Source organism: Peromyscus californicus, unplaced genomic scaffold (assembly GCF_007827085.1).
Source record: "Peromyscus californicus insignis strain IS unplaced genomic scaffold, ASM782708v3 Scaffold_12__1_contigs__length_115047231, whole genome shotgun sequence".
NCBI classification, from domain to species: Eukaryota; Metazoa; Chordata; class Mammalia; order Rodentia; family Cricetidae; genus Peromyscus; species Peromyscus californicus.
This window is the reverse complement of record NW_026294413.1, coordinates 45,007,306-45,020,903: the sequence shown is the minus strand read 5'-3', so window position 1 is coordinate 45,020,903 and position 13,598 is coordinate 45,007,306. Positions and strand designations below refer to the sequence as shown.

General features: G+C 42.3%; 1 protein-coding gene across 3 annotated transcripts in view; it reads left to right on the top strand.

Annotated features, from left to right (window-relative positions):
* The window catches only part of Vwa8 (von Willebrand factor A domain containing 8), a 411,314-nt gene that overhangs the window by 60,691 nt on the left and 337,025 nt on the right, over positions 1-13,598 (top strand). Inside the window, exon 1 of one of the 3 annotated variants that reach the window (XM_052732662.1) lies at positions 2,870-3,152. The exons of the other annotated variants lie outside the window; for them this stretch is intronic. Coding sequence (XP_052588622.1) covers positions 2,993-3,152 — 160 coding nt within the window. The 5' untranslated portion in view covers positions 2,870-2,992. Of the gene's footprint in view, positions 1-2,869; positions 3,153-13,598 lie in introns of those variants that run through there. 3 annotated transcript variants of the gene reach the window in all.

Sequence of the window (13,598 nt, the reverse complement as noted above, 5' to 3'; positions counted from 1 at the left end):
GTTGAAGGCAAGCCTGTGGGAGCATTTTCCTAATGAGTGATTGATGTGGGTGAGGCCACCCCTGGGCTGGTGGTCCTGGGTTCTATAAGAAAGCAGGCTGAGCAAGCCAGGGGAAGTAAATGATTAAGTGTAAGCAACACTCCTCCATGGCCTCTGCATCAGCTCTTGCCTTCAGGTTCCTGCTGTTTGAGTTCCTGCCCTGACTTCCCTCAGTGATGGACTGTGACCTGGAACTGTAACCTGAAATAAATCCTTTCCCCCACAGGTTACTTTTGGTCTGGTATTTCATCACAGCAATAGTAACCCTAACTAAAACAGTAGGTAATATTTCACAAATAACCTCATATTTGTGAAACTGTGCAATAAGATTGTTCATTAAAATGTTCAGCACAATTCATAACATAGTCTGTGCTCTGTATTGGTCAAGGTTCTCCAGAAGACCAGAAGGAATTGAACGAATATACATTTAACAAAGGAGAGTAGACTAGTTTATACAAGAGGAGCTGGGAAGTCTAGCAGTGACTGTGCACATCGGAGAGGTCGAGAATCTTGTAGCTGCACAGTCCACAAGGCTGGATGCTTCAGCACTTCCATTCTAGTGGTGGAGGCCTAGAGGATTTCTGTCAAATCACTTGATCTTCAGAAGAAGCTGGATTCTGATGGCAGTGAAGTATGACACTCCTCAGCAAGAGGTGGAGGCAGGCAAGCAAGATCACTGCCTTTTCCTTCGAACTCTTTATGTCTAAGTGTCCTTGAGAAGGGACTGGACACTCTGGGTGGGAGGGTCTTTTCGTTTCAGTTAATGCTTTCTTGAAATGCCCTCACAGGCAGCACAGAGTCCAGATTCAATCAAGTTGACTATAGTAAAGGTCAACTACCCAGTGCTCACAAAGTGGGAGACACATTTTGTAAGTCCGTGTGCTGCGTACATAGGTGTCATTTCCTCAATCACGTAGGAATTGATAGAAAGAAAAAAAAAAAGAAAAATGAAAAGAATAGGACATGGCGGCTCCTAGATATGGTGGAGGAGAAGGTTTATTGTAGATACGAGGGAGAAAACATCCAGAGGCAGAGGCATCTGGAAGGGTCTAGAGTGGACATAACTGGCTGACTGAGCCAGGCCATGTGAAGAGAGGGGAGGAGAGAGGGGAGAGCCAGGAGCTAAGAGGCCAGGAGACCGGGAGACCAAAAGAGGGCTGGAGTAGCCAAAATGGCTGGCTTATATAGGGAAGAGCAGCTGGGCAAAAGGTGGTCCAGCCTTTGGGCTGGAGAGTTCAGGGTAGGTGGCTGGGTATGTCAGCCATGAGGATCCTGTAATAGGTGGGGACTGAGGGATGCTGGGAGAACCTGTTGGCCAGCATCAGCTTTGATAAGAGAATAAGCACCTCCGTTAACAGTTTGTCCTTGGTTTGAGACCTGACAGGGGTGGCTGTGAATAGTAAATGAGAATGTACTCATGGAATAATGTTGTTTTTGACAACTTAAATATTCACTACCTTTATTCTTATTTTCTCCCAACTAGGTTAGAAGCCTGTTTTCCACCTTTACTTCTGAAGTTCAAGTTCCTCAGCAATATGCACAAAACGTTCCTTACTCAGCCCAACTTCTTTTTCACAGCCTGTTAAGTCTCAAACCCAGAGACAAATGGCTGAGGTGCCTATTTAACATATCACATCAGACCTGGCCACCAGGTTCTCCAAGCATCCCTCAGTGCCTACCTGTTACAGGAGATGTATGCCCTCTTATCCCCCACTCTCCCCCCCCCCCCAGCCCAAGAGTTGAGCTGCCTTTCCCCCAGAGGCTTGTCCCTGTATAAGCCAGCCATTTTGATTACCCACCCTTTTTGTACTTTTCCCTCTTGGATGCTGGTTCCCCTCTCCTCCCATGGCTCAGGATCATGTCCAGAGTCTCCCAGATGTCTCTCTGCCTCTGATTTCCCCCTTTATCTACAATAAACCTTCTCTTCCACCATACCTAGGAGCAGTCATGTCCTTCCTTATTTCTTCTTTTCATTCGGTGTCCCCTTGGTTGCTTCTCAGAATTTATTCCAAGTTTATGTGCTTGGGTAGCAGGTGTTCGGTATGGAGGGAAGATACCAGCTGGTCTAGAAATGGCTGGGCTATTTGCTGAGAGTGAGGCCTTCATCCTGTTTGCTTGATTTCATTGCGCAGGACTTCATTTAAACTTTTCGCCTCGGTTAATTCACTCCTGACATTTTGGATATGTAGCATAATTAAATTAGGCTTCGTTTGTTTTATGGAAGACTGCTGCTGCTTTTGGAATGCATGGGAGACAGCCTTCGCCAGCGTCCTACTTATTGCTCACTAAAGACGTAAATTATATTTATATAACTCTTGCCTTGTAGCCTGTCTGTAAAGCGGTCGCTTTGGATCCTTCTGGTAGTTAAACATTTTTCACGCACCATTATACTGTAAAATTTCCACTTACAGTTTAGACGATAACACAAAGGAAGAGCTAAGAAGACACAGGTGGAGGCTTTCAAAGCCTGTTGTAGGGAAACCCTGGGAAGATGAAAACGAATTAAAACAGATGGAGTTCCATAATCTGCCATGTATTTTCTCAATTCCGAAAAAAGATTGGAAGCAGCGTTGCGGGAAGGCCCATAGCGCATCATAACACACTGGGCTAGAGGCCAAGAAAGGAACAGGGCAAGCGCTGAACGGTGGGTGCTAAGGGCCTCTGGCATCTCCCCAGCTCGGGGCCGTCCGTGGGGTGACCACGCGTGGGGCGGGGCGCAGGGCCCGGGTGGCCGACCCTCCCGGCTGGCCGATCCTCCCGGCTGGAGCTCCTCCTGCCCTCCGCCCCAGGCCGGGCCCACACCGCGGAGCCCGGCGCGCCGGGGGAAGGAGTTTCCGGCGGACCCGCCTCCCAGCCGCTTCCTGTCCCGCTCGCCGCACCGCCTCCTGCAGTGTCCCGGGACGGCGCTGGGTCCCGCAGCCCCCGGAGGCCTCCCCGCCGTGCCACCTGCACCATGCAGTCCCGCCTCCTCCTCCTCGGGGCCCCGGGCGGCCTGGGCGACGTGGCCTCGCGGCGCGTGCGGCTGCTGCTGCGGCAGGTGGTGCGGGGCAGGCCAGGAGGGGACCGGCAGCGGCTGGAGGTCAGACTGATGCACACCGGGGCGACCGACTCAGGTAACCGGGCCCGCCGCCTTCGCTGCTGCCGCTGCCTCCCCTCGCTGCTGCGTGGTGTGGGGCAAAGCGCTGGCGCCCCCTGGGCTCCACTTAGAAACCTGAGGGGTCTGGACTAAGGTCTCTGATGTCTAGGCACACTGCTTTCTTCTTCTTCCACTAGGGGTTTTGCTACAAGAATCCTAACTTAGACTGGAGGACACTCAGAGGTTTATGCATCAGCTTATGGGAGCTGTTAAAGCCCGCACTTGACCTTGATCTTTGACTCCCAAAGGCTCGGTAGCCGGTTTTGTGTCATGAGCCAAGAAGGGCTTGTGATGGCATAGACACGTGTACATACTTGCTGGAGACCCTGTGTCGGTGGACTTTGCCGAGTTTAACAGGAGACTCGGTTTCAAGCGTTCTTAGAACTGAAAGTCATTGGTTTAGTTAAAACCCTGATTACAGGTGGAGAGAATGAGTCCCAGAAAGAAAAAGTCCCATGCTAACGATTACACAGTGAAATTGCAGTTCAAAAATTGCCTTTCCTCAATCATAACTTTTAAAGCCTTTATTTGTTTTCCATTCTGTTACTTTTCCTCCGTCTGACAAAATCCAGAAACTTGAAGCATTTCTTTTGGCTCACAGTTTCAGATGTTTCACTGTATGCTTGCTGCGTCCGTTGCTGTGGCCTGTGTTGAGGCAGAAAATCATAGTGGCAAGTGGGCTTAGCAGAGAGAAGTTTCTCTCAGGGAGGCAGAGAGGCATCAGCAATAAGACCTATGTTTCAAAAACAGGTTTGTCTAACTAGGTTCTAACTCCTTGTTTGTATCATCTCCAAATAATGTCATCTCATCAATTTTGAATCCGTCAGTGGATTGATCTGCTGATTAGATCAGAGCCTTAATCTCCCAGGGATTGGGTCCACCAGTTTGTAGATCCATGAGGTTTCAGAGTTATACTATATGTCCAAATGATAATTCACTCACTTCTGTCCTAAAAGCAGAGATCAAGGGTGGAAGTGTGACATAATCTGATGGGTTTTGGAATTGAGCAGTTTTGGGTGGAATCCATTTTTGGGCTCTCTAGCTATCAGAGCCACGAGTAAGCAGATAGAACATTTCATTGAAAAGAAGTTTTTTTAAAAATGAAAATTGTTCTCTATACTGAATTCTATACTACACATTGGTTGTAAAAACATTACAAGCACATATGGGTATGGACTTGAAAATTCTGTTATAATAGGTAGTAGAGGGTAGTTGTAAATGTCTTCAGTTTTGTGTTGTATCGGATGAAATGCAGGTTTGGTTTCACATGTGAGGCGTGGACATGTTGTGGACAGCATTCCAATTTCTTAGACTGAATGGTTGACTCTGGCAGGCCAGGCTGTAAGAAGTGCATTGTGCTAACCTGGCTTGCCTTGCTATAGCAAAGATTTTAACACTGAAGCGATGAGAACTGTGGATAAATGAAGTTGTGAGTTCACCAGAGATCTTGTTACAAGTAAGAGCCCTTAGTACAAAATAAAAGGCAAACTCTTGGCTATCCAGATGCCTAAGGTTAGGGCTTTCAAGGTTAGAATGGCACATTTGGAATCAGAGGTCATACACAGACAAATGTAACAACACAGAAAGCAGCAGGCTGTGATGGATTAGTGTTGATGCTGGAAAGATTCTCAGCTGTACTCCAACATGTGACCAGACTCACTGTGTGCTCTGCTTGTCAGTTGTCATTGCTTCCTAGCAGTGTGAAAAAAGAACCACAAAGTACATGAAGAACAGATTCAAGTCATATACTTATCTTCTCCTGTACTTTATGCCCATTTGTCTTGTCTGTGTGTTCCCTTGGTGCTTGTCAACACTTTGTACCTAACACGCATTCAGTGGCTTTCTAGGTTAAAGTTCATGGAGAGTGTTTTTGTAAGAGGTTGCAATTGCTTTGCTGGCTTTCAAAATAGTACCTCCACTAAGCCTGATAAGAAGGAAAAGGAAAAGGTCATTTATGTTAAAAACGTGGCCCACACCTTTACTCCCATCATTCCTGAGGCAGAGAGGCAGGAGGAGCTCAGTGAGTTCAAGGACAGCATGGTCTACTAACAGTTCCTGCACAGCCAGCCCTACACAGAGAGTCTCAAAAAAGCCCAAAACCAAAAACACACCAAACAAATCCATAAGCTCTCAAACCTACTGCTTTTTATCCTTTTCTGTCCTATGGTGTGGAATCTATAACTTGTAAATTCTTTACACCGTATGCTTTAATTACTGGTAGTGATATCTCTTGGTTTTAAAGACAAATTGTCAGTCAGCAAGGAGGTTACTTCACCCAGTAGTCGACACAGATCACTGTGACACCATCACAGATGGAGCCAACAAGCTGGTTCAGTATGATTGGATATTGCAAAGTGATGAGTTTGGAAACAACTCTGTAAATCCTAGCATTACCCTGCTTTTCTTTACCACAATTTACTATATTATATAGCTGTTGGGGTCCACAGAGGTTTCCTAGTGAGATCTGAGCTTGTTTTACACAGCAGGGCTGCATTAGGGGATGGCTGGACCACGTGTGTGGTTACCAGGTGTTTGGAATGTTCTGCACTTGGCTGTGCTAGGGGGAGGTCTTTTGCTCCACCCCTTGGCATTCCTTTAAAAGCCCTTTAGCAGAGACAGAAGGGGCTGGTGGGTTTTGGCCCAGGCCCTCCTGAGGCTATCCTGTGTTTCTAACTGTCTCTCCCCTCTATATTTCTATCTAAATCTCTTATCCCTCATTCCTCAAGAATTCCTGGGGTAAATAAATGTGGGAGCTGGTCTCCCACATACAACTTTCACTGCTTTTTCCTTATGATGTCTATGGAATACATCTGCTTATAGAAAACACTAAAATGTTTCTACATAAGTTATTTTCCACTTAGAAAACTGAAAAATACAGACAAATTCTGTAAAACAGTCCTCTCACATTAATAATATGTATTTGTACAATTAGATCTTTTTTTGTAATTTATCGTATCTATGATTGAAACATTAACATAATATTGCCCTGTATGATCACTTACATTAGGCATTAAGTTCTGATATTTATCCCTATAATTTATTTTACCATTTTCTCATTCTTGGACATATAAAGTGTCTATTGCAAATATTTTTATATAGAAACAATGAAAAAGTTATTCATGACTATACATGTTTTGTGACTTCAAGATTGTGCCCTTGGGCCATAATAGAAATAGTCATGTGACTTTGGGGAGGAAAAATTCAGAACTCTGTTTTCAACTGAAAATAGCTTTGATGGTTTAGTCTTATCTCTGTATTTACCAGATACTGAACCCTATGGGATTCATTGTCTACTTTGACCTCTAACAGAGTATTTTTGACTCAGAATCTTCAGGTCCCATTGTGAATTAAATAATTTAACAGTAAGATCCAGAACAGTTGTAAACGTAGAAACTATTAGGAAGATTCATATTGGGGACACACAGACTCACACAGACTTATGGACATTGTTGATACATTCAAGTTTTTGTTTGTTTTTTGAGATGGGGTTTTTTTTTTGTATAGTAGACTTGACTGTCCTTGGACTTGCTCTGTACACCAGGCTGGCCTTGAACTCACAGAGATCTTCCTGCCCCTGCCTTCTGAGTGCTGATATTAAAGGTCTGGGCTACCACTGCCCAGTGATACATTTAGTTTTTTTTTTTTTTTAATTTGTTCTAAGTTTTGTATACTTCTTTAAAAATTCTGTGGGCTGGGGATATGGCTCAGTGATAGCTTGCTTGCCTAGCATGTGCAAGGCCCTAGATTCAGTCTCTAGTACAGAAACAACAAAAGACGAAAATGCTGTCACTAAACCTTTGGTTTTTAGCCTGTGTGATTCCCCTCACCCTAGGGACTTTGGCAGTGCCTGAGATGAACTAAGGGAGAGGGATGTTATTGGCATCAGTGGGTCCAGACTGCTCATGCTGCTGTGTCTCCAGGCACGGGATACCATCTCAAAACCAGAAAGTACCCAGTCCAAAATGTCAGTAGTGTCACTGTTGAGACCCCTGAACTGAGTCAGCTTGTCCATGTTGCTGTTAAAATAAACAATTTAACTTTAATAGAATGGGCCGCTCAAAGCAGAAGAGACTCAGAGAGATGCAGACAATGTGGGCAAGCGGCTTACAGACCGCAGACGTAAGGTATGGAAACAGCTTGGTTACAGCACAGCATTTGCTTTCTCTGAGCCTGGTCTGATCTTTGGCAGCTGGGCATTGAGTGTAAGTAAGCTACTGTGACTGGCTAAGACTCACTTGTTACAAAAGTCTAGTAGGATGGGTTTTCATTAGCACAGGACCCAAAGTACAAAGGTATCCTCAGTCCGAGTTGACTTTAACATTATAATCACATTCTGAGGAAGGCTGCCAGAACTGAGTGCCAAGTGTGTTAAAAGTTAGCATGCTCATCAGTGGAGTCCATGGCCTCTAGTACTACATGCATATTTGAGAAGGGCTCCCACAGAATTACCTGAAATATTATACAACAGTCTTGAGCTTGGTGAAGATCTTGAAATATCTGGGTAGAATATCCAGTTTTTTCAGGGGCTAGCAAACAATTAAATTAAAATTATCAGTTGTAGCAACATTTTATTTATTTAGTTTTGAGACAGAATCTCTCCATATAGTCCTGGCTGCCCTTGAGACCCCTATGTAGACTAGGGTGGCCTTGAACTCACAGAGAACCTCCTGCCTCTGCCTTATGAGTGCTGTGTAGCAACATTTTAAGGAAGCACTTGTGTTCAAACACACACACACACACACACACACACACACACACACACACACACACTCTGTAAAAGCTAAAAAGTAATTTTATCCAAGCTGCGTGTGGTGATGCATGACTTTAATCCCAGCACTCGGGAGGCAGAGGTAGGTGGATAACTGAATTCGAGGTCAGCCTGGACTACATAGTGAGTTCCAGGACAGCCAAGGCTATGTCGAGAGACCCTGTCTCAAATAACAACAAGTAACAGCAACAACAAAAAGGAAACTGTCAGTTTAAAATAAAGCTGACAGCTATTCATTGTAAAATTTTGTATGGATTAAATATTGAAAAAAAGAATAAAAAGTTTATGGAATTGGCTGGTGTTAATATGCCAGAGCCATGGAGGATAGAATTGGTGAAATTCTAGAGAGGAAAAAATGTGACAGATCAAATTTTCCCTTTAATATTTAATGTAAAGGAAAGAGAAAAGTATGCTATATAAAGATCAGGGAATCTTTTGCTTTAATGAATTTTGCTCTGAAATCAACTTATTGACTATTTGTGAGTGATCGTATTATTTTTATTGGGATATTTTCAGAATGTCCTTAAGGGGTAAAGTGGGCTTTCTTCCTCCCTAAGCATCTCTTGTCTGTAAATGATATTGTGATGCTTGCTGGGCCTGCCATTGCCTTACTAGAATGCCAGTGTCAGTCAGCAGCCATTTGGTTGTAAGGGGAAACAGTGTACACTGAAGAGCATGTTAACTGGTTGGCTTCCAGGGGGTGCCTCATTTCTTCTGGCTGGATGGCTACCTGGGGTCCAGATGCCGTCCTTAGGGCTTGCATGCGCCCTTCCTTCCCTTGGTTCCTGCACTTCATAATTCCCAGTCACTGGACTCAGTTTGTTGTGTCAGTTTCAGTGTCTAGCAGGATTTTTAAAGAGGGAATAGCAATAGGCCTACCAGAACTTCAGAATTGTGTTGTTTTATTGTTTGTTTGTTTTGAGACCAGGTCTCAGTATGTAGCCTTGGCTGGCCTGGAATTCATAGATATCACCTTCCAGGCCCTGGGACTAAAGGTGTGTACCACCGTGCCAGACCTGTACTGTCCTTGAATTTCGCAATGTTAAAGAAACAGCATCTTTTCCTGCCACCGTTGTTAAATTTCTGAGCTCTCCATGTCAAGTCTTCAGGTACCTGTTCATCTTTGAAACAGTCACTGTGACCCGAGGGTGGGATATTCTGGCTCTTCTGTGCAGGGACCTCATCTCTAGGAGTAGAGGGTAAAGGTCAGGGTTAGGGTCTCTGTTGGAGACAGGGATTTTGATGTCAGAGAATGAGTAAAGAATCCAGGACATTTAAACATAACAGCTGTCCATGGAATGAGTAATCTCCAAAGGGGTTTGTGTAAGATTAATTACCGTGTGTAAGGTACTTTATTATCTTCAACATAATTTTTTCTTATACACCTTTGAGAAATCCTCTTAAATAAAATACATTCTAAGAAATAAAATTACAACTCTAAATATTTTCTAAATTTAATTTCATTTGGAAGGTCTTAGCTTTTCTGGATCCTTTTTAATTAAAATCTTCAAGCATATTTGTTCCATGTCTGAATAAGACATATAATAACTGACTATAGGTATCTGTGGCAGTTTTGTGCAATACATGGATTTGGCTTACATGTGTTTTTTGCATTATTTGTTATATAAGTGCAATTAAATACTCAGCAACATTGTACCTACTTTTTAAATGGGCTTGTTCTGGTTACTCTAATTAATCTGGTAGTTGTCACTGAATATTTTAAGCACCCCCACCATCAATTTTTTTTTTTTTTGAGTCAGGGTCTCACATAGTCTAGGCTAGCTTCAAGCTTTGTATGTTGCCAATGGCATCCTTGAACTTTGGCTCCTTCTGCCTCCCTTCCCTCCTCTGTGCAGGGTTAGGTGTGCCACCATGCCTACACCCAACCCCTGTCTCTCTTTATTTCTTTACAGGATCTTATGTAGCCCTGGCTGGCCTCAAACTCACTGTGCAGACCAGGCTGGCCTCAAACTCACTGAGAACCGACGGCCCCTGAATGCTGGGATTAAAGGTGTGGATCCCCACACCTGGCTTTCTTTTTAATGATTTGGTTTTTTTGAGGACTAATCTTGCAGTGTTGTCTAGGATTACCTGCTCGTGTGACTGCATCCTACTTTAAGATTCTTAACTTGAAGATTCTTGCCCTAAGAGAAGCCTGCCCTGGTTTCTTCTGCATAAACTGTTACCCATTGATTTTCACATTCCCCTTTAAGCCACCTCATTTAAATAAATCTGTTATAAATGGCTTGACTTAGGAGCATGTCCATAAATAGTATGTGTTCAAAAGATGCAGAAAAATTACTATTCAGGGCTTAAAAACAATCTCTTAGAAGACAGTAGTTAATTTAAAACTAATCATTTGTTCACTTGTCAAACATTTGTTGAATATGTAGAGTTTGCAATTCTGTATTTGGCACGGGATCTAGTGATGATGAAAACATCCACCCTCTAACAAGAAAAACACTCTTGAAGACTAAACAGTAGTCCTCAAGTCTTTAAACATTTTCCTCATCTGCTAAAAGGATTTGCAAATATATGTGCTTCGTACATTTTTAGGTTGTTACCTAAAAGTTTTCCTGATTGGTACAAATGGTAACGAAGGCTGTTGTTTCTGGTATACTGTTAACACTGACATTTAAGATGAAATTGTTTTGTATTCTTTTGATCAGCAGCTCTCTTAGGGGAAGTAGATTACCACAGTGGTTTGTTTGCTGCTGTCTGTTTGGAAAGACTAGAAGCTCTTGGCCATCAGATGCTCCTTACTCCTTTATCTCCTTGAATTTGAACTTCAGATTTACTTATTTCTATATGTAATGATTTTATCTGAATATGCTCTTTGTCTTAGAAGTTTTATTTTTATATTACTTTTCTGCAACAAAAAATCTGAATGTTTCATTAAACCTTTTTGTTGTTACAGTATATATTTGTTCAACATGACATCAGTGTTACACAATTTGATAACTCTTTGGAATGACACCACTTAATGATGAGCTATTCTCTCAGCTAAATATTACTTGATATTAATTAATTTATTAATACGAATACTAGTCCTCAGTTGAATGTTAATTATTACTAGAATGTAAGCAGTTCTGATGTAGCAGTATCATTCAGGTTTTTCCAGACTTTCTAAATTATATGTCAACAGTAATATATTGATCTGTATTAATTGGCAGCTTGCTTAGGGCCTTATTCAATTTTGTTGTTAACTGACATAGAGCTGGTTTGTTTTTATCAACTGGACACAAACTGGGGTCATTGGGGAAGAGGCAACCTCACTCAAGGAATTGCCTTCATCAGACTGGTCTTGATTAGTGATTGTGGGCTGGCCCTGCCCATTGCGAGTGGTGCCTGGGCTGGTGGTCCTGTTTGTGTAAGGAAGCAGGCTAAGCAAGCCATGGGAAGCAAGCCAGTAAGCTGTGTTTCTCAATGACCTTGTGCCTTAATTCCTGCCTCAGATACCTACTTGAAGTACTGCCCATGCTTACTTCAGTGATAGGCTCAAACCTGTGAGATGGAATAAACCCTTTTCTCCCCAAATTCCTTATGGTCATGGTCTTTATCACAGCCTCAGAAGGTGACTAGGACAGACAGAAACAATCTGACTTGTAGAAAAGTGGTATGCTCGGCTAGTGATGTTATTTGTGTCTTAATATCTTGGAGGGTGATTAACATCATCAGTTCACTAAAATTTATCAAATGACTTCTTTTTTTGATGGCTCCTTGTTTAGTCTCTTTTACCAGGATTTGGGGACAAATGAAAAATATTGCTTTCAATGTACTTTTGCTAATACGGTTTTTTTAATATTGAGAAAATAGTTTAGTCTATGACATGTTTAAATACATTTTGTCAAATTCTTAAAGTTTTCACTATTAATAAAGGTATCTGTACTGTCAAACCAATCACTCAAGTTAGCCTTTCTGACAGAAAAAATAGTTTTACCTTTTATTTAAACTGAGTGTGATATAGTTTAATGAATGAAAATTTCAAAAACGATTGAGAAATAGATGGGACATCTGTGAACTGGTTTGCTAAACTAGTAAAGCAAAAAGTTACATTTGTGGTTACATTTGTGACTATTTTCTTTATATATGCCATGCATTCATTACATTGGTAACATATTCATAGTAAATGATCTTATAGCTTTGATTTTTTTTTTTTTTTTTTTTGGTTTTTTTTTTTTTGGTTTTTCGAGACAGGGTTTCTCTGTGCAGCTTTGCGCCTTTCCTGGAACTCACTTGGTAGCCCAGGCTGGCCTCGAACTCACAGAGATCCGCCTGGCTCTGCCTCCCGAGTGCTGGGATTAAAGGCGTGCGCCACCACCGCCCGGCCCGATTTTTTTTAAACTGATAAAAAGAATACAATATTAAGGTAAAATTTTCATGAATCAAGGACTATGGTGGAGGCATGGTGTTCTATTAAATTGGGTTTGGGGAATAATTAAATAAAAATCACTTATAAGAATTGGAAATAAATTTGTTAATTTTTAAAGCTCCATGCTCATACTTCTGATGTATTTAGTGAAATAGAAAACTAATTGGTGCAGAGGCTGGTATTCAACATTGTCATAATAAAAGTGTGAAAATGGAGTTTTATATAGTGGAATGACTAATGGGGTTGGACATTTCATGGTGTTATTCAAGAATAAGTTTTTGCCTATCTAGTTGAAAGGTACATATTTGTTCTGAAACACTTGAGTTACCTCTGATATTCAGCCAGACCATTGTGAAAAGTTTTATAGTTCTCTGCTAGGAACTATTCATTACATTAAATGGATCAGCATCAATTATCAAGTACATGAAATATTTCAATTGTTCAGCAGTTCTCTTAAAACTGTATCTTATGCCGGGCGGTGGTGGCGCACGCCTTTAATCCCAGCACTCGGGAGGCAGAGCCAGGCGGATCTCTGTGAGTTCGAGGCCAGCCTGGTCTCCAAAGCGAGTTCCAGGAAAGGCGCAAAGCTACACAGAGAAACCCTGTCTCGAAAAAAACCAAAAAAATAAACAACTGTATCTTATTACTATTTTTGGTATGAGTGTGAATATGTGCACAGAGGTCAGGTCAACTTTCAGGAGTTGGTTCTCTCCTTCCACCATGTAGATCCAGGGATTTACTCAGGTCTTTGGGGTTAGAGGCGAGTGCTGCTCCTGCGCGCACACACACACACACACACACACACACACACACACACACACCCGGCCATCTTGCTGTCTGTCAGCAGTGAATTTTAGAAAAAGCAGTAGCATGTTTTCAAGATGAGAACTGAGATACACTGAACAGTTAGCCTGTCTTCAAGTGTGTTCAGCTGCTGTATTTGCCGTTTTCTCTGCTTTGCTGTCTGACATTTCCCATCGTGGTTCATTGATAATGCTCGCTTCCCTACTCTATAAAATGCTTCATTTGACACAAGCCAGCACAGACCAAAGTAGCTCTAAAGCAAATCTTTGCTTTTAGTACAAACATTATTATCTGGGGACAGTTTTATTTACGTTGACTTGAATAGTGTTATAATGTTTAAAGGATGCTGCTTTTGACCACACGCATAGTTGATGCCTTGACATGATGTACTGTAGTAAAAAGTCGGGGAAGGGGCGATTCTGAACACTTGGAAGTGGAAGTCTGAAAATGGGTTCTGAAAGACTGCTATGTTCTGTACC